The sequence below is a fragment of the Hirundo rustica genome, chromosome 13 (genome assembly GCF_015227805.2).
Source record: "Hirundo rustica isolate bHirRus1 chromosome 13, bHirRus1.pri.v3, whole genome shotgun sequence".
Lineage (NCBI taxonomy): Eukaryota > Metazoa > Chordata > Aves > Passeriformes > Hirundinidae > Hirundo > Hirundo rustica.
Window position 1 is genome coordinate 7,566,185 of NC_053462.1, and position 27,786 is coordinate 7,593,970.

The 27,786-nt window shown below is 36.9% G+C and overlaps 1 protein-coding gene across 2 annotated transcripts in view; it reads right to left on the minus strand.

Annotated features, from left to right (window-relative positions):
- The window catches only part of UNC13C (unc-13 homolog C), a 123,846-nt gene that overhangs the window by 7,749 nt on the left and 88,311 nt on the right, over positions 1 to 27,786 (minus strand). Inside the window, exons 21-29 of one of the 2 annotated variants that reach the window (XM_040077582.2) lie at positions 27,492 to 27,569; positions 24,002 to 24,079; positions 23,609 to 23,638; positions 17,121 to 17,209; positions 14,763 to 14,912; positions 13,370 to 13,493; positions 10,854 to 10,910; positions 9,762 to 9,842; positions 6,143 to 6,290 (exon numbers count right to left, since the gene is read on the minus strand). In XM_040077582.2, coding sequence (XP_039933516.1) covers positions 6,143 to 6,290; positions 9,762 to 9,842; positions 10,854 to 10,910; positions 13,370 to 13,493; positions 14,763 to 14,912; positions 17,121 to 17,209; positions 23,609 to 23,638; positions 24,002 to 24,079; positions 27,492 to 27,569 — 835 coding nt within the window. The remainder of the gene's footprint in view (positions 1 to 6,142; positions 6,291 to 9,761; positions 9,843 to 10,853; positions 10,911 to 13,369; positions 13,494 to 14,762; positions 14,913 to 17,120; positions 17,210 to 23,608; positions 23,639 to 24,001; positions 24,080 to 27,491; positions 27,570 to 27,786) is intronic. The other variant, XM_040077584.2, reaches the window with a different exon arrangement.

A 27,786-nucleotide genomic window follows, 5' to 3' on the forward strand; every position in this document is an offset into this window, starting at 1 on the left:
TAGAAAGCTGGATGAGCACTGTTGCCTGTGGGAAGCCTAACCTCTCCCATTTGCCTCACTGGCTTTTTCAGCATAAAGTTGCTCATTTAAATAGTGGACCTCTGCTTTGAACTTTTTTTCTAAATGGGACATAGGAATGAAGAAGTTGAACAAATATTCAAGGTTTCATTGTTTCCAATGCTCTAGGAATTAGAAAAGTTATGAAATCAGCACTTTAATCCAGACAAGCATCTGTCATCTTTTGATTGATGATGCCAATAAAATATATACATTTGTCTGGTGTTGAGCTGCTAATTTATTAGGAGAGAAAATATCAGGGTGAGTCATTTAGTTATTTTTCACAGGATCCTAAGACTGATTTGGAAAAAAACCTTGAGTGCATTTTTAAACATTTTCATTTAGTCTGCAAATTGTAAGTTAAGGGTGAATTGTTGGGAGATGGATGTACAAGGCAGATGATCTCTTCTGTATGTGTGTTAGAGAAAAGCACGGCAGCGGAAAAAAGTGATTTTATCATGATAACCACACTAACTGCAACATGTGCTTTGCTTCAGGAAGTTGCCATAAAAATGGTTTATAATTATTTGTTTGGGGGGATTCTGAACACCAAGTTCAGTACTTGAAGGATGACTTCAGCACCTATTCATGCACTGCACTGCCATAAAAAGATTGAAAAGATTTAGGTTTGTATTTGATTAGCGAATGTAAATAATTTTGTCTAAAGGATCACTCGTGATGGAATTAAGATATGTATTTATAGATATGCGTGTATCTGTCCAGTGTTTTACCCAGACAGCACACAGGCCCATCAAGGGGTTTCTGTATGTATTGAATGTTCTGCTTCTAGTAGGAAGTTATTTTTTACAATTGATATCATATAACTGATGGTTATCTGTAGTTTGTGTTTATTTTCTTGAAGACTTAGAGGAAACTAATATAAAACTTCTTTCTAATTTAGTGCTTTACTGTTCCATTAAAGGAACAAACAGAAATTTTCTAATGTGACAGCCTCTTCACAAAATATTTACTTAAGATCGTCTGCTTTACCAGCAGTCTGTTTTTTATCTATGTGACCTTTAAAAATAATTATTTTTCTGCCACTATTCTGTGTTCATTTCCTTTGCTATCAGCATATGCTGGAATACTTCTATTAGTTGTAATTCAGTAAGTTTTTTTTTTTATTCTTATATTTTCTCTTTGTTGCTTGCAATAGTGTGCTGATTTCTGCAGCTTATAATGCAGGCCTGTGGCTTTTTTTTTTTTTTTTTTTCCCCCTGTGAAATAAGGTTGTGTAACACATGGTTCTGACCTCAATTTAAAACTACAGTGGATGAAGCAGGGATTATTTCTTGAGTTAAATTCTGTCTGAAGTATAGGTTACGAGAGAACTGGAAATGTGCTGTAGGACTTAAATTTCCTGATAGAATACAGGTATAGCTTTCAAAATATGACAGTTAATAATACAATGGCTTTGACAAGCAAAAGAAGAAAAGGTATTTCTTTTTCACCTATAAGAGCTGCTACACAATTTAAGCCATTTTTATTTTCTGTAGTATGATGTCATCTATCTGCTTGCTTTAATGATAGTTAATACTGGATTATTGTTTTAATGTCATTCCATAGATTTATGAAATATTGAGGTTCTGCTTTGCTTTGTACAATTACAGGTTGCAAAGGAAGACAGAACTGAATTTTGGCTTGGCAGTTGAAAAGAATTTGTCTTCATTTTTGATTGTGTAACTTCCTCTGCTGTGTTGGTGACTTCACAAGACAAGGATGGAGTTACTGTTAGAGATAAGCACATTTACCTGATGAGAATGAGCATTGTATTTTCTTGTTTTCACATACATCTTCCCTTTTTAGCTTTCAATTGTCTGGCATAAGGATAAAGAAATCTGAATCAGACCAGCTGAAGCAGAGCCTTTTCTGCAGCCTTGTAAACACAGGTAGGGTTTGCAGTATGAGCTCTGTGTTGTGAGATGAGTATTGATTTTTCTGCTTAAGTGATACAAACTATTTTAAGTCAAGCTAAAAAATATAATGCAGAATCCTGCCATTATGTATTATTCTCTAACAACATTTGTGAACTGGCGCTGCAGTAAATTTGTAGAGAAAAAATATTCTTCTATGTCCAATAACTAACCATTTTAGATGCAAGAGTGGTGTTTACTTTGGAGAAATCAGTAGTAATAAATGAGAGCTAATTCAGGAAACTCTCTTTGAGACTTTTTTTTGGTAATTTGCTAAAATTAAAATAGTATTTGTTCAAATGTTATTAGTGCTGATGCTAAACATATGTAAATATTCACAGCACTGGCTATAGTTTATGAAATTACTGAAGATTCTGGGCATTTGCTAAACTAAGCCATAGCCATTTGATTTTGATATATTTTAAGTAGTTTAAAAGGTGAAGATACAACTTATAAGGTGACTGCTTCTCTCTTTTTTTTTTTTTTTTTTTTTTTTTCAGGAATTACTTAAGAGAAGCTTCACCAGTATTAGTCTTGGCACAGAGTTAGGGTAAGTCAAGTGTACTATGGAGTAGGGAAGTTCATGCAATAGGCCAATGGAAGTATAGTGAGTTTGTCCTTTGGCCTTTAGAGTTCTGTCTTGATTGTGAAAATGTGGTTGAATTTAGCTCAAGTTTGGCTGAAATGATCTTGTCCTGCCTGACCTGAAATTTGTCCAGTTTGTCTAGAGCTCTTGTCAGTGTACAAAATATAAGGCCTTTTGCAGAAGCCTTGGAGCTTTCCCTGAAATTCTGGGCTGGCTGCTGGCTGCCTTCCAGCTGTGAAGCAGCCATGGGGCTTCCAGCCCTACAGCTCTGAACCCCCAAGTTCCTTTAACTGAGCTGGGTTTTACAGGTCAGGCTTGGCACTGTGCTGCTGTTTTACAATTGATTCATGCTTGGCTCAAGCAGACTGTGCACAAAGAATGGTTTGGTTACAAAGGATTTTGAAAGTAATCCGTATAATAATCTGAATGTATGCAGGACTGTTATCCTGTAGCTGAATTTAGAGGAAAAAACCCACCCACTTTTACAGCATGTGCTAATGTTTACTATTATTATTATTAGTGCACAAATAAAGTGACAATTTCCAGCTAGCAGAAGTCCAGAGGAAATAAAACCAAGCTGAGATCTGGACCCCAGGTGATCTGCTTGGTAATGGTGCACTGATGGTACAGGATTCTCACCTGGCTGTGTTTTATGTGCTCTTTGCAGGGGTAGCAGTGACCACCTAGTGTTTAAATACTGGTCACTCAGGCTTTGGAATGCAGTTCTCCTCAACAACCTGCCTTCAGATTTTGCAAAATCCTTTAGGTCTGTATCAAGATCCTTTTTAGAGACTCCAGAAGTGACCTGCTCCATGGAATGGGTCTTGGCAGTGACAGTGCTTGTGTATGATTGAATAAGAAAACTGATCCAGATGAATGTGCTTACAACAGGCTCTGCAGAATCAGCTGAATCTGGGTAATATTAACTGTGAACTTCAGATCGGTGGAACTGAATTTCATCACTAGTTTATAAATCATTCTATGTATTATTACACAAAGTTTTCCCATCAAACAATACTGATAATTAATTTGCAAAAGAAAATGCTGCTCTGCGTGTTTTACAGTTATGGGCTGGGATTAAAACAGGACAAGTGCTTAGCAGGCTTTGCCTAATTTCTGGAAATGTTTACACAAAGGGACAGTCATAGATTGTATCCCCCTTACATTCCCAGTGATACCAATGTTAAAATCTGTAAAGGTCAGAGTTTCCACAGGATTTAATCCCCAAACAAACACATTGAAAGTGTGTAGCAGATCTGGAATAACAGCTGAAGAGAAACTTCTCTCTCCTCCTGTGCCAGGCAGAAAGGAGGCATTTAATAAGCTGTCACTGAGAAAGCTAATCTGGTACCTGTGTTTTCTGTATATTTATTTATTGGACAACTTTTATCATTTTATCCTTTTCATAGTGCAGTTACAGATTTGTGTTCACAACACTGCGTGAGCATTAAATTTACAACTTTCATCAGCATAGAATCACTACAGCTGGAAAAGACCTTCAGCCATGACAAATCACTATATAGACAAAAATAAATTTTAAAAAAGCAGATACTGAAAATGTTACTGCCAGATTATGCTGCTCATTGCAATTTACTTATTCCAACACTTGTCTGTTTTGAAAAGTCTTGAGTCAACAGTGGTGCTTTGAAAAGAAAAATCATCAGAGTAAGATTATAGCAGTTAATTTCATTATTCCTGTTGTGTGATAATTTGCTTTTAAAGCATATGTCCATAATAATGTAGTCTCATGGTGCATTTGAAAAAGGCAGTAGGAATTGTGCTTTCAACTATTTAGTGTGGTGAAACCACCTCTAGAAAAACTATGAATCCCTGAGTCACCATTTTAGAAGTTAGGAATAGTTTTCTTATTATTATCTTATGCAAATTTCTTTGTTGCCAAGCTCTTTAGGAAGGTGTGGGCACAAAGGCTGGGAAACAAAACTCTGGTTCAAGCAATCATCCCTCTTTAGAAACAGTGCAGATCATCATGTTGGACCATAATACAGAGCCATTATCACAGAATCAGAGAATAATTGAAGTTGGAAGAGACCTCCAAGATCACAAAGTCCAACCTTAGGCTTTCTGTTTGTGTGCAAAGTTAACTCCCCCTTCTCATGCCAATCAGACAAATTTTTGCTCTTCAGTTTCTTAGAAAAACTGCAGCTTAGTCATGATAATTGAGAAACTATTTTAACCTGTGGGTAAATGTAAGCCCTATTGTCTGATTCTTGTAGTCCTTACAGGAAAACCAAGCATCCAATTCTATCTGCAGTCTATCTTTAGTTACTGTACAATATATGCTTTCTTTACATTTACAATATTCTTTTTTCCATTGCCTTGAGCTTAATTATATCCAACTGTCTATTGATTATGGATTGGCAATGTGAAAAAAACGGCCAAATATCAATCTAATCATATTCCTGAAATTCTGATTTGCAAACAGGGTCACTTTAAGTAGAAGCTAATGATACAGTTATAGCTGTGAGGCTGGAGATCATAATAGATGAGGATTTAATTCTTTTAAGTGAGGCATTAAAGGATAATGAAGAATTATGAGTCACTTTTCCTTACGTTTCATTCCCAGTGGCCACATTTCTAACAATACTAGTGTGCAAATATAGGCATGGTAATGTGTGCACAGAAATTAACACAGACCTCAGGCTGAAATAATGATGAAAATCAGAACATTCAATTTTGTGGGGCAGGATTTATAAAAGATCACTACTTATGGCTACAATGTAACTTCCACACCCCCCCCCCCCCCCCCCCCCCCGAAGCTACAAGAAAGGTATGTGTTAAAGAAAAGCCAAATACACACAAAAGTAAGTAACAATTTTCTGCCTGAATCCATATTGCATTCTTGTTGTTGTTTTTGAGAGGGGGGAAAAAAGACTCTATTACCTATATATTAGAGTTTTATAGTTACTGTCTCATTTGTATATGAGTTATTAATAGAGATCTCAGTTTTAATATGGAAACAACTTAGGAAGTCATTCCTTGGAAATAATCCTGGGGCAAGCTGCAAAATTCATGTTTCATGCCTTTTATACTGTGTAACATATTGTACTTCAGAAGTAAAAGCAATTGATTTCCAGCTTTACTGTCCAATTAAAACTTTCTGATTCTTCAGAGCTAGAGCAAGATAATTCATTATATCAACAAAGTGTATTCTTTCCCAAAGACATGAAGTTGCAGGCAGGTCATTTTTACAAATGCTTATTTACATTCAAAAGAAATCTAGTAAAGATTACTATTATGCAAAAATTTGCAGTTTCTAGAATGAAGAAAACATTCAGCTTGGAATATAATGTGTGCAGTGCTCCCACAAATAACCCTGGTGTTCAGTGGGCATCCAGAGCTCGGGGACTCTTCTTCCTGAGCAGTCACAAGCCCCAAAAGGAACTGCCCTCAGATAACTCCAACACCAGCATTAGAGAAGGGATAACATCAGCTACATCAGACGGGAAAATTTGTGTCAATAAACCCTAAAATACCTCAGGGGGTGGAGAACGTAATCTGCAATCAATAATTTAGAACAGTTAAAATATAATAGGATGTATTTCTATGTCCCTTACAGATCACTTACTCTGAGAAGTTTGTGTAGCTATAAACTTCTTTATCAAGGTGTCAGTAGTTTGTGTGTAAAGGCTGAGGGCATATTTGAGGGACTGAAGGTCTGGGCTCTTTTCCAGGAAATTCTTTTTCAGCCCACTTCCTCCAGCATGGAAGTATTGCTAAAATGAAAAACAAATATGGTTGTTCACAGAGGAAAAAAAAAAAGGCCTCAGTTACATACAACTTTAAGTAAAATCTTAAATGAATGTTTAGAATCAGCAACAGGCAATAGAATGCAATAGAATTATTCTAGGATTTGAGAGAACTGTCATAATCTCTAGTACAAAGTTTCTTTCCAAGGGTAAAAAAGTTAAGCATAAGGAGAAGAAAACAATGTACAAAATTTTGATTTTGGTCTTCATGATCTGAAGTATTCATTTGCCAAAACTAGACAAATATTTGAAGCATGCTTTTAGGTTGCAGAGAGTAGAATCAGTTTTAATTCTTTGTCTAAAAAACCCTAAAACATCATAAACCCCTCTCAAATGAAGGCGTGGTTTACAAGCACAGATAAGGATGTATTCCGTTTTAGGCAAAATGTTGTAAGAATTTTCAGAGAGAATACTCCAGAGTGTGAAGTGAGTAGCAGTATGAGAAGAGGACTACTGCTCTACTGGCATAGCTAAATTTGGAAAAACAAATATGCTTACAACTTTGCTGCCATGCTGACTATGTAAATGATATATATTAATGTATTATATTACATTTTCAATCCCAAAGCTGAGTTCAGAAAAATCAGGGGACAGATTCTTCCCTTTTTCCTCCCACTATGAAGAATTTTTCCTAAAGTTTTATACAGAATAGTGTTTGATGAATTAATACACATTAGCTACAATCAAAAGATAAATGTGCTACATACCTTCATTTTGTTCAAACACCTTGCAACGCATTTTGCAACCTCCATTACAGTTCTAGGTCTCAAGATCAATAAAGCTCCCATTAACGGCTAATTAGTAAAAATAAAGTGTTTTTCAGGACCACAATATTGGTCCATTCTGTACAGGGAGTACTGGGGACTGTGAGCAGAACCTACTCTCCCAGCCTTTTGCAGTGTTGCCAAAGGAATCGATGCAAGATCCCCATTCCAGTTCACATACACACATCACTAAATGCTGTACCCCAGGCTTATCTGGACAGCTCAGACCTACAGTCCACATTTGCCTTTTGCATTTAGTGCACTCATATCACCTTCCACTTGTCGAAATTCTGCAGGAGGTGAAACATAAATGTTTCATAACAGTTATTATTTACATTTCTCTATTGCTGTCTACTGACTGTTAAAGGGGAAAAATATCTGTAGGAGCAAAACGGGATTGAAGTTATAAGGCTGTAACATTTTATATTGTTTTAATACTATGGGGACAGTTAGTGTCAGTTTAAAAGGTTCTGAATAAATCTATCTTCTCATCATTACATACTTATATAAAACATGTAACTTTCCAAACAAATTATTTCATACAACATGTTCCAAACAAATCTCTCATCTTAATTGCTGAAGAGTTTAGTCATGACTTCGCTAAGAATCATAATTTATAAGCAAGTGTTAAAATCTGTTAATATTTCCTGCTATTGTGACAATTACTGTGATTTTTTTGAAGTTGTTTCTCCCAGTAAAATGTTATCTGCAGCAGCTACACATGGCTGAAAGCTCCAGGAAAGCCAATAGCCATATAGAGAAACAAAGACACCGGATCTATGTTTTCCTGAGTGTTTAACTATTTTTTTTGTTGTTTTTCCTGTAAACGGTAAATTTTGCAAGCAAAACCAGCAATGTGAACCTATCATTACTTATGGAACCAAATATAGAAAAATAATGAGTAATAAAAAAGGGTTTTACAGATTCAGCTGGACCAGTTATTACCATGTTCCTTAGAGATGGAAACCTTAAAATAATTCCCCTGCTACTCTTGCTCCTCTCTGAGCAGTTTCAAGGTAACACAAGAGGTTTGAAAGTCACACTGACAAATGAAAGGGGCAGATGTGAAATGTATGGAAATCAACGCTGGAGCCAAATGTCACACAAGCCCCTTGGGTGCTGGGTGTGCAGTGGGAACTGGGACAGTATTGCCAATGAACATTGTCTCAGGGCTGACAAAAGGAGGTAGCAGAGAACTCAGTCTGAGATAACTGAGGCCAGAAAGCCACTTCTAACTGTCAATGGCAAATTAAGCTGAAAAATATTAAATAATTATATAAATGGCTATGGTGGTTCTTATATAATACAAAGAATGATGACATACTAGCTATATTTAGAATTAAAAAATATTCCTTTACTTTATATTTGTCAAAGGATTAGTAACACTATCCACTATTAAATTATAATTGTTTCTCAGTGAATTAAATGAAGGAAAAAATAAAAAAGACTCTTAGCAGAGATACTCCTCCCTACAAAACCCTTCCTTACCATAATCAGCTAATCAATTTCTGAACGCACAGCACATTGCCATTTTTACCATTTTCCTATTCTTATCTGGGCAGCAATGATTTTTTTGCTTTTAAACATATGGTATTTTTATTAAGCATTACCAAAAAATTTCAATATTTTGATCATTAAACTTATGAACTACATTCCTAAATAAACATAGTGGTCTTTTTTTATTAACTCATAAAGTTTGCCTTTTTTCACTTTCTACCCATGTAAGCCCACTTTCTGCATGATCAAGGTTGTTAAGTATTTTGGAAATGATTTTGCCATATCAGCTTCTAAGTACAGCAGGCAGTTATAATGCACACAGTCATTGCCTTACAATTTGAAAAGAACTTTCTCAGGAAGCATTCTTTAGCTCAGTTAATGAATGTCATCAATTAGCTATTCTAATTTAGCACACTGATATAAGGATGCTGAATTAACAAAGGGATTTTCTCTATTTCATCTTTTTCTTCCAAATCTAGATCTTTTTAGTAAAATGGTCAACATTTATCTATCCATCTGTAAGAATTTAAGCACTGGAAATTTAGGCAAAGTTAGAGTTTACATTTTTGCCAGGTTTTATGTATTTAGAAAAAATGTTTTGAAAGGAGAATTATTAGATTCACATACTTTAATTCACATGGCTTACTTTGGGGAGTATAATTCAATTTGTTCCATTTTTCAATTTGTTAAATTTGTTTTCCCAACATTACTAATTCCCAATTTTTTTTTTTTTGTTTTCCCTGAAAGAAAGTCCAATTGCAGTCCAAATACAAAAAATGGCAATTGGAAGCCCTCTCTGCTACTTTTTGCTTGCCTTGGAGACTTTTTTATTGCAAAACACTTAATTATAAGTATTTCCTTTTACTTATATCTTCAATTTTATACTTGAGTAGCTGCCTCCTTACCTTCCCAGAAGACAGGAAAATATGCTGTTATTCTAGAAACTGATTGCTTTTAAGTTATTTACACCAAGTAATGATCCAGACCAATGTGAAAATGACTGATAAGCAAATTAAATAATATGTTAATTAATATAATAAATATTCCTAATGACTTCTTTTGACTTCAGAAACCAAATTCATGAGGGCTATATGAAAGTCTCCAATCTTTTATCTAAAAACCAATCAGTCATTCTCAGGCCTTCCAGCACAGAGCAGAAAACCACAAAAAGCTGTACCTTTATAGTAACTAGTGCCACATCCATTATTGCACACTGCCTCAGGGTCAGGCTTTTGGCTTCCTCTCGGATCACGTGGTCCTGCAAAGAGAGAGGACTGCAGTTGGTTTTGAAAGAGAGACAATATTGTGAATATCTGTTCTCTGCAAAACAAAAAAGCATGCAACAAATGCCCCCCAAGGACTATGATTAACAGGGATTAATTCAGAATCCTTACACAAAAAATTTGAATTTGAAAATATTTCAATACTGAGCCTTACTTCTTTTCGTACGATGCATAATTTCTCTGCTTTGGGGAATGGGGAAAAGGTTAAAATTTAACTTAAAATTTTATTAGATAATAGAGAAATAATTAATTTTATTAATAAACCTGACAGTTTAACAGATGTTTATTAATGCCCACTGTTTAGAAAAAAGGGGGGCTCCTATTAGAAGATGTTAGACATACAATCACTACACCCCTGTTAAATCTTTGTCTAAATAAGCAGTGATTTACTTAGGTAATATTTTAACTCCTCTAGCAAATGGAACAATCTTTCATAGAGGCCCCAAATACCACATTTCTGTACAAATTTGAAATCCTAATGGCAGAACTGACTGACAAACAAACATCAGTATCAAACATCTCTGCTGCCCATTAAGTGGAGTCCAGCACTGAAATGCTGAAGACTTTACTGCAGAGGTACATACTAGGTTTCAATGCACATAAATAGTCCACAGAAAGAAAGTTACTGGTCTTCTCACCTTAAGGGCTTTTTCAGAACTGGTTACAGAAGCAAATATACTTTTTTGGGGGGTGATATATAATGCTCATAAGGCTGAGTTGTACAATAGGGGAGTGATGGCTCCTTGACCCGTGTAGTAATCACTTATCAGCATAATCTTTTATTCATAACTTGGTTTTGATGAATCTGTACAATAATTATTCAATTCTGAGCAGTTATGGCCATATTCAGTCGTATTAGACTATGTAAGAACGAGACATGAGGTTTGGCCTCATGGTCACCAATATTTTCTCTTTTTTGTTTTTATTTTTTTAATTTTTTTTTTTTGTTACCACAAGCCATTCACAGCTTCATCTGGCTCCATTACCTTGAGTTTTGACAGTTGTCCAAGATCTTTGGCTGCACTGAATATCATCTGGGGCCCCTGTAATCACATTGAAAATTAAGGAAACAGACTCACGACAGCATGTTTGCTTTTTATGTCAACACAATCTTATTTTCTGCTAGGACATTGGCCAAAGTCACCGTCTTGCAAAGCTAAATAAAAGTTTCAGTTTCACAGGAGACACATTTTCATTCAGTTGATAAGGCCAAGTGGTTGAGTGCCTGCAGCAAGATTCCCTCCAGTATCCTATAGCTGATACAAATATTGCACTTTCTGCTGAGAGTGGTTTTGTGTTCTCCTTTCTGCTATCTCATTTTGTGTTTAATACTGAAAGCTCAGACTGTGATTGTTCTCAGTGTGTGCCAGTGAGATGTTTGTCCATAACTGCAGCTCTCAGGTGCTGTGTTCAAATGAACAATCATAGTGGGAAGTGAGCAGCCCTGAGGAACCTGCAAAAGCCTGTGCAGAAGGAAACCTCAGCTGAGTAAAACACAGCACAGTGGTACTGTGAGCCAGAGCCCTTTTTAAAAAGAAAATACATAGAAATTATGAAGGTAAAGCAGTATTTTACAATAGCCAAATCTTACCATGACACCAAAGGCCAATGCCTTCACATTTGTCTCAGACAAACAGAATCCTGCTGTAATTCCATGCTCACATCTTTTATCACAGTTACTCCAAGCAATATAATTACCAGCGCAGTTACATGGCAGTTCAGCAAGATATAGTTCTGATTATGTAGATTTCAGAAAAAAAGGTTCATCCAACTTACACTGGAGTAATTTTTTATTAGACTTTCTGTTCCAAAGTGTTTTATTTTCCAGAAATAATTTTGCTTCCTCAATGCTTCAGTTGAAGAAAATGTAATATGCAACTACAGCCTAAATCTTCATTACTTTTTAGTGGTGAGAATGGTAAGATAAACATGTATATATACCCCTATATCTATATTGAAAATTGAAAAAATAAACCCCATTTCTGAATGCCTGTACCTCTCACCATCAGTTGGAAAAAAATATTCAGGGCTAGAAAATCTTTCATTGGATGCTGCTTTTCAGTAATTTTCTTTAATTATGTGTTCAATAGTAAACAGAAGTATCAAAATAAATGGAAATAGTTCACAATGCCTGCCAGAAACACGCTATATAAAGTCTACCACTAAGGAAACTCACCTCTGCAGAGATTGTCTTATGAATAATTGATCTTGCATAAAGCTAATAACTGCTCCTAACACATGATGGAAAATGCAGTTACCCAATATAAACGCTACCTATGTATTTGCAGATACAATTTACACCAAAAAGTTTGAAAAGCAAATTAAAGATCTCAGAAATGTAAATCAGAAACTTATTGAAAGAGAGGTTGTTTCTAATTATGCATAGTTGACATGGTCAGGTCAGTAAATATGAACAAATTCAGTGATCAGCTCTAATCTAGAATTTTTAATAGTTCAGGTAATTTAATTACTATCTCTGCACCATTTCTACATTTTCTATTAGAGTTTCTCCTTCCTGTCCAGCAATATTCTTTCATGCATCTTCAATATATTATAACATAATTTAATGATTTGCCTTTAACTTATGAACCCTGACCAATAGCTTTTTAGCTGAAGTGGTACCATAGGATATGTAACAGCCAAGTTGCCAAAGGCACACTGTGGTAACATCATGATTAGCATTTTAAACAAGATTGAAAACAAGAAGAATTAACAAGAAGAATTAACAGTTATGTTAACCCAATCTCTCTCTCTCTCAAAAAAAAAAAAAAAAAAAAAAAAGCAATTATGACAAGGCCTCTTTGTTGATCCTTGGACTGGATCAGATTTCCCTGTTGCCCTTGGCTCAGCCACCAGAGCTCACACCAGGCCATGCTCACAGGAGTCTCCTGTGCAGCGCCACTTCTTGTAAGTACAGCTCCATTCCCTCTTCTCGGCAGGCTGGAAGTGCCATTCTGCCCAAAGAGGACCTCCTGTCAAGTCTGCTATTAAAATATCCCAAATCTTTAGTGCTATATTTGGCTTTAGCCTCCTGATGTTAATTAAGTGCTGCCTCAAAATGAGGAATGGCACAGCAGGCAGGGCTGGAGGTTGGGATGGGGCATCCCTGGCTTTCTCAGAGATGGAAGTGATTGAATTTCTGATCTGACTAGGAAGGGCAAGCAACATTCCTCATGATACTGGGCACAGTGAAGCTGAGAGAGAAACTGGACTTAAAACCTGTATGAGAGCACATGACTGCATTCTTTCACATGACTGCATTCATAAAAACTGCTCTGAGTTGGGACAGGCAGTAAATGAAGGAGCCAAGTCTCCCTCACCAGCTAAGAGCAAACTGGCTGTACGACTCAGACACCAGAGAGTAACACACTGCCTGCACTCCAGGTGTTACTCCTCGTGCTAAAGGTACAGAACAGGACAGTGTCAGATTCCTTGGCAACACCTGATCAGGCACATTATTACAATCCTTTATATCAACTGAGAATTACTCTGGAACACTTACGGTTTGGTCTGTCAGTGGTGGAAGCACAATTTGTTTTTCTATTTTGTTTAAGACTAACTTCCAGAGCTCTTTCAAAACCCGTTTCAGAACTGTCTTCTCACAGATTTTTGCAGAGACACTTAAACTGGAATAAAACAAAACCACAAACCAGTCACCAAAACTAGCATTAGGGCTTCAGAGGTGCTCTATCATGCTCAAATTAATAGCCATTAAGGTTTATCTTTTTCTCAACTAATAAAAATTTCTCAGTAGCTGAATTATTTTTGCAATATTATCAGTAAATATTTTTGGTAAAAAGACTTGCAGATGACAAACTCATATAAATCTCCACTATCTAATTTAATGCTTAGTATATCACTGATGCACATTTATTGAAAATGCAAAATCATAATGAGTTATAAAGCTTGATGGATGATACAATTTAGCACTGCCATGCCCCCAAATTGAAGTTGTAGTATATAATTTGTTTATGTCTTAAAAATAAAGAGCAACTGTCTCTCTTGTTTTGTATTTCTACTGGGATGTAGAACTGGTTGCTGTCAGCTAATGCAAATTCACAGCTTCTGTTTGGAAGAATTTATTTCTATATCCTGACATGTCTGAGTAATCTTTCTATCTATTACTTACAGTAAAATTAAATTTTTGGAGCACCTTTTCCATCTTCACTTTGAAAATTTCTGGCTGGGGAAAACCTGCATGAGGAACCAAAGGGGTGTGTAACTTGTGACTGGAGACCTCGAGTACAGGGTCAGTGCCAGGCTGCTTGTCCTCACTGCCCCTTCCACCAAAAGGCCGCTGGTGTTTGACAAGCACCAAGGACACCAATGTGCTTCGAGATGTGCCTGTGCTGCACATGGCCTTTCAGAGCTTGTCACTGCTGAATGATGATAGCATAACTTATGCTTACTTACAGAGGCCAGAATGAGTTTGCAAGATCCTCTCAAAACTTAGCATTTTACCAAAGTGGGGGGGGGGGAAACAAGCTGCTGCTGGATTTTGGTGACACAGAAGTGCATATCAATAAGCAGTGGAACACTGGGTACATGCCTAGAACAAATGCCAGACAATTTCAGTATCTCAGGGAAATAATTTTTTTCTTTTGTTCAGCACAATCTTCATAACACAGCCCGTGGAGGAGAGACCCTGTACCGACTCATTTTCAGTGACTCAAAACATGACAAGACAGGGAAAGACAAGCCTGTAGCTTATGTAAAAATTGCTCAGTGTAAGTAAACAGGTTAGGCATGGGATTCTGCACACAGTGAATACTAGAAATACTAAAAATACTATAAAGTGCTTCCAGGTATCAACAGTGCTTCAGAGTAAAAGCCAGCGTGCCTGACTGCAGCATCCAGTTCCCAGTCTGCCACTCAAACCAGTCAGCCACGCTTACGTTTTATCCAGGGAATCCATGAGAGGCCGAAGCACGATCTCAGCATCAATGGCTGCACTGTTCTTATTGGCTGCTGCATTCCCATTTCCCCTCATTTGATTCAGTTCATTGCTCATTTGTCTTACACAATCTTCAATAACCAATTGGAAACTATAGGATAGGAAAAATAGGAGAATAAAAGAATTCTGTGAGAGAAAACAATAATGATGATTTTGCATCAGGTTCTTCAACAAGCCTTAAATATTTTCTCCAATGATGTAATGTCCAAAATTGAAGATACTGTGGTGTTACAGTCTGGAAAAAAGTTCTGCTGAGAATCATAGTAAGTAATATAATTCATGCTGTGTTCTCATCTTTTTGTTGCCTTGCTTCCATTCTGCCACAATTTTCGTACCCTTGTAGGTGTGCCAAATATTTATTTTCTGAAACTAACAGATATATCAGAATCTATAGGTTAGATGTGATTGACTACCAGCTAGGAACAACCTCTCAAGATTTTGTTTTTGGTGTGACAGGATGATACAACCAGGTGATGATAAATAATTTTTCACTTGATGGTCAATAGGAATCAAGCTTTGATATTCTTCTTGAAGTAAAATCAAAAGCTTCTACTGATTCTGCCCTGTTTGGCTCAATTTGACTTTTTCCAGATTTCACAGTGTCAGTGCCACCAGAAGGTTTGTTACTTCTCTGCAACAACACAGAGTTAAAACACTTGGACTATTTAAAATAACCTTTTGCAAAAAGCCCCCTTGCTTAGAAGCACTCAGACTCTTCCTCCTGGGAGGAATCTTTTTCACTTCAAGGTGACTGTGAACACATCCTTCCTCCTCCAGTTTGTATCTGCTCAGCTTTTCTGAAAACTGTTCTGTTTCCTAACTGATCTGGCTGAGTGTCTGACAGTCTTAAAGCGCTGTTGATGTGATAATCTTTGGATAACATATTGACACAAAGCAGAAGAGCAGTTAATCAGTCACCAGTTCAGAGGCAGGAAGAGTCTCTGCACAACAATAACTTGGTTTTTGGGTTGATTTGTGATGGATTGAAATGGTTTAGGATTGGTTTATGAAGAGAAATGCAAAACAGAGGCAAAAAATATACAGGGCTTGCTAAGGTGAAAAGATAAATGGCAAAGATTAACTTAAGGAAAGTGAAAGAGAATTTACTGTGAGAGAAAAGAAACAATCAGTTGTTCCAGTGACATGGCTAATTGTAAAAAGAGAATGCAAACCTCTATGTGAAATCACTGAAAAAATCAGAAACTTTTCCAAATGCACTTGGGAGTACACTTACCTACACACTTTAAAGCCCTAGGTAAAATCAACACGAGGTAGTGAAATTGCTCATGGAAAATCTTGGGACCAGTCTCTCCAACAAAACCCAAAATAATGTATTGCCTTTCTTGACATTAGACATCTTTCCAACATTGTTAACCTCACAGACCCATGCAGTAAACTGACCCATGAGGAATGTTCTAGCTATCCGGAGCATATCCTACACTGAGCTATTCTGGGTTTGCTTTTGCAGAAACCTAGTTGGCTCATTCAGAAAGAAGGCCTGGAAAGAAATAATATTCATGCACTGTCAATGATCCGAGAAGCAGAGCCTGCGAGCAGAAGTACAACAAGACAATACAGCAAACTAAGCACACAGAAAAAAGCAGACTGTCCACCCAGACTGCCCATCGATGGATTAAATAAGCAATTACAGACTTTGCTTAACGAGCACCACTTGAGCACTAATCCCTCTTTCTTAGATTTCTTTCTAATTTGAAGCAAAACTAACTTGCTACTTCTTATACCACAAGCACTTCTGGCACAGCACCGTACTCATTCAGGACTGCAATGTGCACTCTGATTAATGAAAGGCTTTGAGAGTAAGGCTCAGTAGGCAATTTTTGAAGAGCCACAGGCAAGCAAATGACCCAAGAAGGCCATTCAAAATGACCACTTGAAGCAGGCTAAACATAGGCACATATCCCTGGTTGAAGCAGGCCACTTGGAAAAAGCTGTCAGTCTCAGGAAGTAACATTAACAAGGTCAGAGAGGAAAGTTTAACATAGCACACATCAGGCAAGAAAAACAGTGACTTTGCATTCCAAAAAGCAGAACAAAATCCATCAGCCTCACCTCTGTAACACATTCGTGCCCACAGAAGATGTTCAGTTGTCTTTACAGCGAGGTTACTGTTATTTGTTTCAGAGTCTAAACACATACACACACAAATGCACACCTCTCCGTCAGGGTAGAAGCAAGCCATGCCTCAGGACATCTAAATAACCACCCAGACTTCATCAAGGAGGGAGATTTTTTGAGCAGGAATATTTCTCTAAGGTTTGCAGTGAAATGGGTTTGTTACCTTGCAGCATACGTTACACTGAGTTCATCCAATACATTGCTAAGTTTCACCTGCAGTTCTTTTAGAACAACACTAGCTTCAGGATCCAACTGCAAAGAGATAGATAAGATTACTTTTTATTTGTACGCTAGGTTTCATTACAATCTATGAGTTAGGAATTATATGCAAAGATATACTGCACTATGGAAAACCAAATGTGGAAACACCTGCTGTGACATAGAATTGCTTTAGTAGGCTTTGAAATACAATTACTATTAAAAAAAAAAAAAAAAAAAAAAAAAAAAAAAAAAAAAAAAAAAAAAAAGAGGAAAAATCTTTGATTATATAGGGACTATTCATATTGTTAGAAATCAAAACTGTGCCACTGAAAAATGACTTTCTGTGGGATTGTGGAAACAGTGCTGGCAGTCACAAGGAGAGAACTGCCATTATCAGGCCAGTGCTATTCAATAAGGCACAAGAGAAGGATGCAGGAAAAGTCAGTGCTCGTGTTAAAAGTAATGCAGATACCTTCATATTTTTATTATTTTTGTACATTTCACTACAGCTGGGATTTTGTTTTGTGATTTGCATTGAAGTTGTTTCCATATTTCATATGTTTCCATAATGCAGTGTAAAATTAGCACAGCCAGCACTGAAAAGGATGGCTTGAACACTACCCATGCCATTTCTACTGAGAGTGTGTGGGAAGGGACTCCACCAAATTTCAGTACTGCTCTTTCGAAAAGCCATTAGAGCAAACACAATTCAAGCACAGAGCAACAAATTCTGATGCTCCGATACAGGTTTTCTAAACATAGGAAGAAAGTTAATGCAGGGGAGAAATACGTTTTTACATTTACAGGGATGAGGATCCATGCACAGATATTTAATCAAAAAGGTATTGATATTGATCAGCAAACTTGTTTACTTGCTATGGATTCTTTTTCAAATAAAAAAGAATTACTATTTTTTTTTTTAATCTCCCTGATCTTTAGTACTCAGGAAAACTAGTTACAGCCCATTCTGGGATATGATAGATGATCATCAGGATCAACAGCTGAATGTGAATTAATAGCAGGTCTTTCAGCTGCCTGCATCACAATGTTAAGGAATGATTTTCGATGATAGCCCTTAATTTGAGGTCTCTGTTCTGCAGCAAGGTCAGGTACAGATCTTCTGACAATTTCAAAGGATACTGCACATTTAGAATACATAATCAGGGCTGTTTCTATTTGTGTTTTTCTGTCTTTCAACTGCATAAGTAGTGTTTGGTGCTTATTTTTCCTCTGGTGCTTCAGAGCACTGTGGTGCAGCAGATCAGTTCTTTTCTGAGACAAGGGGAAGTTGTTGCAGCACACTGGATAATTTACATGAGACTACACAGGAATTCTACAGCAAAGCAAACTGAAATAGATCCAATGATCTATTGTGTTTTAATCTTAGACAATCCTTTGTCTCCTTAGAGGTTATGTGTAGATTAAAATCATAGAAAATCCAAGATTTTCACTACAGGTTTTGACAAGAACCTGAAATAGGTGACAAGGGGGAATTACCACACATCCTTTAGAAGATACTCAGTGTTGTGTAGCACTCTTCTAATCTGAGAAGCTCATATTTTACTTATTACTGTACATACTTACTGTGACTACTTACAGATTTAGTTTTGAATTACTTTGCATTGAGAGAACTTCTGTTGCTTCTGCATATCTTAGTAGTGTCCCTGGCAGATAGACTTTGACAGTTCATACATTTAAAGTGACTGCTTTCCTTCATATGAAGAGCAGGAATTAAAAAGCTAATTTTACTGCAATGTCTAAACAAAATAAGACTTTACTATCAAAGGCAAAGATTTTTCCAGGAAATGCATTTCACTCTGGAATTATACTGTCTCCTTTGGAGGGATACATACAAACCCCAAATTAAGGACCACTAGAATATGAACATTTAACAAATGCTGAACACACAAGCATTCACGCTGAACATGGTACACGTCAAGGAAAACACAAAATACCAGGCAAGCAGAAGACTCAAAATTTCTTAGCAGATCATGCACAAACTAGATAATCACCTTGTTACTGGGTCTACAGAGGTCAACGCAGTTACTTTCTATCAGAGGTTGTTATGATAACCAGAAAACACACTGTATCTGCTAAATTCACCTGGAATTGAACTTAGTCCAGCCAAAACTGGATTAAATGCGAACGCCAGATTGTGGGCATTACACGCATTATAGAAGGGTGCATGCAACTGTTAAACGTTTTAGAGGCTTTGTGCTCACAAATTCCATGAACAAGTTTGTGTGTGCACAGCTGGAGGCATCTGGCAGGACCTCCAGCTCTGTGTGTACACATGCTCATGCTCATCAGTGGGGTGGCACGGGGAGGAGTGCGACACAAAGAGGTATGCGGGCTCCGGCCAGGTGCTCCACACCTGCCCATGGTGGCATCACCAAGAAGATGTCAGCAAGATTTTTAAATGCTACTTCTCTTTAAGTACTGGAAAATATGGTGATTTGAATGTCTCACCAGAACTAAAATGTGCACTTTTCATTTATTTTATCATGTGCCTTCCGTGTGCTAATGATTGTCCTCAGGCATCACTGAAATATGCCACAGCATGACCTGCTTTTTTCCTGATATGGCAGAGCTACGATGGAAGCATGGAAGTGAGACCAAAGATGCTGATCAGCATCTAAGATGATGTCATAGAGGGATGTAAAGAGATGAAAATGAAGTATTTATGGTAGTGGGGACTTTTCTTTTTCTCTTCAAGCTCATTTGCTTCATAGAGTTTGATGAAGAAGGAACAGAAACTAACAAACTTCCCTGAACATATTTCAGGAAAATAAAAGGAAAAGGCTCTGCTGGAGCAGATTATTTTGGGGGAAAAAAAACCTCCAACAAGCCAACAACAAAACCCAGCTGTAAGTCATTAGTGTACCATATCTCATTTAAGCACCAAAAGAGAAAAGGTAACTCATTTACCCCTTGGACAAATATTATCTGGATTCCATCTACAGCTCCCAGCATTGTGAACCAGCCTTAAAATACGTCAGGGTAGGTTGCTCAGGTTTCAAAATTGGATTTTTTTAAAGGAGCAAGCTTATTTAATTAATAATGTGTAAATCATACTTTTCTATCAATTTGTAATATTCTTGGCTTTCCTAGGCTTATATTTCTGTTATTTTACCATGTTCTTAAATAGCAGAATTTTTTAACCACAAGGGAATATACTCATAAATTTGTTGGCACACTATGTAAGATCTGTTGATTATGTATTATCAGAGATAATTAGAAGTTCGACTTTTTTTCTGAATGCTACACAAAAGCTGACAACACGTTTTCTGAACAGCTGAAAAAATGAAAAATATTTGAATCTCATAATTTCCAAATTCTGCCTGTCTAAAACTGTGGTGATTTTTTTCTGTCTTTTTTCCAAGACAAGCCTTGGAAAAGAGTTAAAAATCTGATGAATTTGGCTGCTTCAATGTGTTAGATTGGGGTGTTCCCTGCTGTAATTTAATGTGTGCTAGTATGGACATAATCTTGTTAACTACAAATTTGGTGGTGTTTCTGCAGGAAACTACAGAGATGCAAATTACTTTTGCACGAGTTAAATGGAACCTCTCTAATCTGAATTCCACTTAGCTGCAATTTCACAGGTCTAATTACTTATAGTTTCCTAATGGGACCACCTGGTTACTTCTGTTCAGAAAATAGTTTTACATATTTTCTGTATATCTAGCAAAGATGCAGGTATTTATCAGCTCCATCACTTCAGTGGTTCTTCTGTCTCTGACAGACATCCCCCTTCCTCCACGCACACCCCTGGGACGGTGAGGTGTGAGATGTTTGGCTGCCACTGCTCTGAGCACACTGAGAAGCACTTGGGCCTCTGAACAAGAGGTAAAGATGGACACCTCAGAACTATTCTGCTCAAGTCTGGTCCTCTGTCATCCCATCAAAGGCTTTAAGGCCACATATAGATTCCTACAGGAATTTCTAGGCTTTATATGTAAAGTTGGAACTGAATTTATGAAAGCGAGAATATGATTTATTTACAGTTAAGATAATATTGTCATACATAAACAATCTCCTTTTGCTTTACAACTTTTTTTTTTTTTTTTTAAATCCCAATTATTGTAACTCATTTCTGCCATGTTCTGTCATCTGGTATAAAGAACACAAGCATTGGCTTCTCTTCTTTCTCTTTTATCAGCTTCCAGCTCATCAGGCATGAAAAAGAAAATTAGTGTAAATGTATGCTTTCTTTTTGGATGAAACAAACAGGAGCTAAACCAAAATTCTATGATGATGATCTGTTCCCATGTTTTTGGACTTGATTTAGAAAAACCCCTAACAGTGGGTTGGATGCACTTTACTACTCTTTCTTATGGCAGACTCTTCTCATTGATATGATTTGTAAGTACCCTCCCTGCTTTGCTGCAGAGGAGGACAGTTAATAAAGAAGCTCATCTCGTTCAGACTATTTTATTTTAATGGTGGGGGATCTGAGAAACTAGTTTTTTCTCTATTTATAGAGCTCCCTGCCTGCAATGTGCAATAAGCCTGCTCTGAACAGAGGGACTGCTGCTTGATTGTGGTTATGTTGACTGCACAGTTTGAAAGACATACTGCTCACAGTGTGACACTGAGGAGATTAACAGCATTTAATTTTTTTTAGAATTAGTTTTGCTTCAACTGAAATAGGTCTCATTATTTTGCTGAAAATCATCTGACTTTTATGCCCTCCACAAGTGAAATATTAAACTGTTTTTTCCCTTCAAGGAAACTGCTTACAGATTTTACTGCTGGCTTTGTTTCTAATAAGTACCAGTTCAATAAGCCAAATTGGCCATTAGCAGTTGTGCTTTTGGAAGAGTGAGGGGAATAAATATTCCAACTGGAGGACAAACATTTTAGTGACATTTTGATATAGGTGAAAAAAAATTGAACATGAATGTACTTTTCTTCAAGAAGTTGCCCTAAAAGTCTGAGTGTGTTTTTAAGATCTTTTCTCTTAGACCGTGAATCAAAGACACGCTTAAGGCTCGTAATGAAGGGATTATAGAAAAATATATCCAAATTATTTCCGTGGGTTGCGTGTTGCACCATATTTGTAGGAAATTTTGCTTTGATATTGTAACAACCTTAATAATTCATCCTCAGTAACATCCAAAGGAAACCAAAAAGGATGAGAAGTCATAAGAACTTTTGAAAGAAAATTGCTATGAAAAATTCCTAATTAAAAAAAAAAAAAAAAAAAATATATATATATATATATATAAGGCATTAGAAACAAATGAAAACCTAATATTTTCTTGTGGAAAAAGGGACTTTTTAGAGATTCAAGCAAATATTCTAGTCAAAAATTATTTGATGGAAATAGGCATAAAATGTGACTCAGCTTTCCTCTGCTCTCATCATTATCTCGATTTATGGACATTTACCTGTTTTCATGAATCATGACATTCAAAATTAAGATTGGATCCAAGACCTAATAAAAAGTACTTTGCACAGAACATAAAAGTGTGGAGGACAAGATTACTTGTAATATTCAGTGAAGGAAAAGGGTATAATAGGAACCACAAAAACAGCCACTTGTGGATGACAAATACCTGTTTTCAAAGTTTGGTAAGAAATTTACAGCGACAAGGCTGCAGAATTTTATTTCCTGTTATCTGGAGCAGGACATATTTTTGCCGTGGCATCTTCTCCTGGCTTAGCAGACCCTCCACTCCCTGGAGTGACTCTGGAGGGGCATCTGGAGCCTGCAGTTCCTTGCATGGCATAGGGGACCCATCTCACCTCTGCAAGGTCCCACTGTGGATGTGGAAATATGAAATGCTGTGTTTTCCAGTTTTCTCTGCAGTGTGGCCACATTAGATCCAAGTTTTGTGAATCTATCAAGCTACAGCCTCAAGAAGAAAAAGGACGATGTATGCATATACGCATAACTTACTTTTTAAAGCCAGGTACTGATAATATGGATAAGACATTCATGTTCTACACATCACTTCTCAACAAGTAGACACAATTTTTTTCTACGGCTTGAAGATAAGTTAATTTCTTCATCATGTTTCAGAACAGTAAAAGACTACACTCAGGAAGGTATTGAAGCACTGTCTATGGCCATTTACTGGTGGACAGGACTTCAGGCACTTTTAAATCTTCTGAAATGAAAAAGGGGGTAAAGCTGAGGATGTTTTGAACTGTTGAGTAACAGCTTTGGTGCAATGGTATCTTGAATACAAGCAGGGCATCAGATACTGAAAAGTGCACTTAAAAGGTTTTACAGATTTTTTTAAAACCTCTGAATGGCTTTGCTCTATCTACCTAGTAAAACTTTTCAGTTTAGTGTCAACTGAATGCCCAAGCATAGCTCTTTTTGATTTTAGATCATAGGGAATTACACAAATGCATCAATGGAAATAAGTAGAAAATGTGACTGTTCTTAGCCTTAGAAAATATGGTCAGGAATAATAAAAGATGCTTACTATCACAAACCTCATAAGAGAATCTCTCTCCTTCTTTCTTCTGCTCAGTGGATTGCAAGTCAAAGGCATTAGACAAAGACAATGACACATTACAGACAAAACGTACCAATACATAAAAAGCAAAGTACAATCCAATACAAACATTAAAAGAAAGCTGGCACTACAGATTGCAACACAAACACCCAGTGCTGATAGAACATTACAGATCATTAGCATGTGTCTGTGAAATAGCGTTATGTCACTCCAGTATTGTCAGGAGAGTAAATGAGTCTGTAGACTTTTTTTCTTTTTAAACAATTTGATTTTCTTTGCAAGTAGAAGTGAAAGCTTTGACTAGGCTGCAAACATGGTGCTAATGATCTCTAAGGAACTTTGAATGAAACAGGAAAAGGATACGACTCACCTCCTTCCCTCCCATGGACTCGAACATTTTCTCGAGCTGGACTCTCAGTTGCTGAATGTTGTTCATCAAGATACAGGCCTACAGAGAGAGCGTCAAATGTGAGATTGTGCACGACCAATCCTTCAGCAGCCCTACCTTCATAGAATTCTAGAATCATTAATGTTGGGGAAGATTTCGAAAACCATCCTCATGCTCACAGCTGTGTTTTTAGAGGAACTTCTTGCCCACTACTGCCGGTCCTTCCTCCTCAACTGCCCCTTCTCTTTGCCTGCTCAGCCCATCACTGCCCACTACGGGCACAGTGCCCCACAGGGAGCTGGATGCCATCTCCCAATCACCTGGACGGGTTCCAGATCCCAGAATTTCACATCCTGATCTCTCCCAGACAGTTTCTAGTCATACTTAATACAGCTACATCTGGTGGATTAATGCAAGTAGCACATCATCATCCTGTGAAGAGCAGAGGCAACAATGATCAAAGTGCTTTGGGAGCGACAATAGGATGCAGGAAAGGGGTTCCCTCATTGCTTGCTGGACCCAGTCTTTGCAGAAAACTGTGACAACACTGTAATGCAGATAATGGCTGATGCTTAAGTATTTGAACAAATCAAGTGGCAGTTCTGTTAATAACAGAATAATATTTTAGAAATGCATTTTTGCATTACTTGAAAAGCTGGTGAATAAATTACACAGTAGAATTCTATAATCATATTATTTCAGTCTAGAAACGTGGCTGTTTAAGCTCATTTTTAAATGGCAGAATACTGTGCAAAAAAGCTCATTTTTTAATGGCAGAATACTGTGCAAAGACAGCAATTTCTGCATTTATATAGGGTTAAAAATAAATAATTAATAAAATTAAGAAGCTAGTTACAAAAGCCATGCAAGAAAGAATCTATTACTAGAATCTTGCATATTTATATGACATTATATGCTGGATTGTTATGGTGCAGATGAACCAATCAGACAACACTTACTAAAAGAACTGTGGCTGGCCAAGGCCAATGTAATCTAGTGCATGACTGGATTAATTTAGACACTGAAGAAATGCATTTCAATAAAACACATATACTTTTTTTCCGACAAGGTGGTGATGGAATGATTACAGTGATTGATACTCATTTGTACCTTCCTAGTTAATAGCATGTTCCAATGATGACCTAAAATATGATGGGATCAATAACATGATTTAGCTTTAATTATTAATTCATTACTCTCATAGGAATTTGGTGTCAGAGTCCTTCTCCACTGAAGGAAAAAAAAAAAAAGAAATTCGGTCTAATTTCTTACCACTTAGATTATTCCTGCCCAGTGAAGCTTGGTGCTCATCCTACGGAATGCAGCTGGCTTTATATAGCTGAAATGCTACCTCTCTGCTCATCTCTTGAAAAATCCACAAACCCACTTCTATTTGTCTATCTACCTTCTATTAATTCACAATCACTAAGACTGTATCCCTCATTTCCTGTACTATCTCCTAACTTGTAATAAATGAATTCTTTTGGAAATGATCTGCAATATCACAAATCAATAATTATGAGAATTTTGATCTGTGATGGGAGTATAAGTAGCTGAATATAACATCCTGTTCCTTTTGTTCCAAACAAGTGCAAACACCTTTGGCAATATACTGAAGCTATGAGAGAAATACCTCACAGTGAACCAGTTTCAGGTTCCTTTGAAGCTAGCTCAGGTGGCTCTTTCAGAGGCTAAGCCTACCTTGGCTCAATGAAAACTGCTATTGTTGTCAGTAAAGAACACTATTTAAAAACATTCTCACTGTATTTCATTATCACCTACTCTTCAGAATGGTCTGTGCAGCTGTTTAAAGGAATCAGACAGGTGCAACAAGCCATAAAAGTGAGTGGCAAGTACAATACCAAAACCCACATGGTTTGTAAATGCTGACAGGAGGTGGAAGATAAGAGGCTGTTTTTACATTAGATAAATACCTTTATGAAAAGCATCTTTGATATGCTTTTATTTGAACAGTTTATGTGCACATTTTGTAATGTTGAATAAGATTACTAAAAGTATTGACTTGAGAAAGAATGCCAAAATTCTAATTAAAACATAAAAAGTATTCATTTGAATCTCTTCTATCGACTTTAACGCAGATGAACATTTATGGTAGCTGAAATTACCAAATCTTTTATTAAGATTAAAAAAAGTCAGGCAAATTCTCTTAAAAAATTTATGTCCCTCAAAGGCATTTGATACAATACCTTATACCTGGTGTAGTGGAAGGTGTCTCTGCTCACAGCAGAGGGGTGGAAGGAGGTGATCTTTAAGGTCCCTTCCAACACAAGGCATTCTTTCATTCAAAATAAGATTAATTTCACCTAAAGCCTTAATAAAGATAGGTATACGAGGATGACTTCAGAAATTATTCACTCCAACAATTTAAAAAATCCCATTGGATATGCCAAAAGACTACACAAACAGTTAGGCTTGATGACTCAATGCCTTATTAGAACTAATTTCTTCTGGAAAGCAGTGAGCTTTATTTAATACTAACATTAAATTCATAGGAACTCCCAATATTTGCCATTTAGCTGCAACAGATGTCTTTCTAAATTCTCTTACAGTGTGTGTGTTGGACCATCACACTGCCCCTGACTATACAGAGCACTGCAGATGTCATGCACAGGGATGTGACAGAGGACAGCTGAGATCTGGGATGGGCTAAGGGCTGTACCATTGAAGGTGAACAGCCTGAGGATGGGGCTGCAGTTATTGACCTGACTGCAGACTGGTACAGCTGAACAAAACACCACTAAATACAGCAGACGTGGTGCTAAAAGCTGCCTGCCATGGGAGAACTAGCTTTGATTAAATATCAATGATATTGAAAAGCCAGTTCCCAAGAACACTTTTCCTTGGCCTTGTTAAAGTACTGAAAATGTTTCCATTTGCTCAACCACATCTTTAGTGTCCCTATCTCATTTATTTCTGAGGCCGTGGCAATCTGGTGCTTCATTAGGGACTCCCTTGTAAGCAGTGAGACAACAAAAGAGCACAGATTTCTCCTCCCCTCTGCAGGGGTGAAGCAGAGCGAGTGGCAGCAGCAGAAACCTCTGCACCCATTCCCTGCACAGGAACTGCGATCTGAGAAACTCTCCAGTGCACAGACTGATAGAGGAAAGGCAATGCAAAGTGAAAACCCTAAACAAAGGTGTTTTCTTCTGTATGAGAAACAAGATGAAGATACGTTCCCCATGCTCACCATAGTATTACATTGTTATCCACTGCATGTTTGCAGTCATCTTGTAATTATTTTATAACTTTAATACCGAAATGATTAACTAGGATTCTTAACTAGTTTCACTTATTGCAGCTTTTACACATCACTGTAAGCAGCTATGAAACATGCTGACCTCCCTCCATTCAAGTTTTTTCATATAAAGAAGTGATTGTATTTTCAAAAATTACAGTAAGTCACTCAAAGGTAATTTCTGAGGCAGAAAAAAAGCCACAGCTTCTTACTCACCACATTTTCTTTATCACAATAGGAGCTGAAGTAACTTGAAAGAATTGCAGCATACTGAACAAGTACTTTGTTGATAGTCTAGAAGAGGAGAAGACTCTTTTAAATGGTGAATTTCATAATGTAAACCAAAAATAAGAAAAGAGGTCTGTATAAATGATAGGTTTTACAGGTGCTTACACACATAGTATATTTTTTAGATATAATATAAACAATCCTGCGAGCACATTTTCAAATCCCTGCACAGCAGATGGTGGGTAGTCCTTAATGTAAAGCAATCTTCAATAGCAGAGATAAT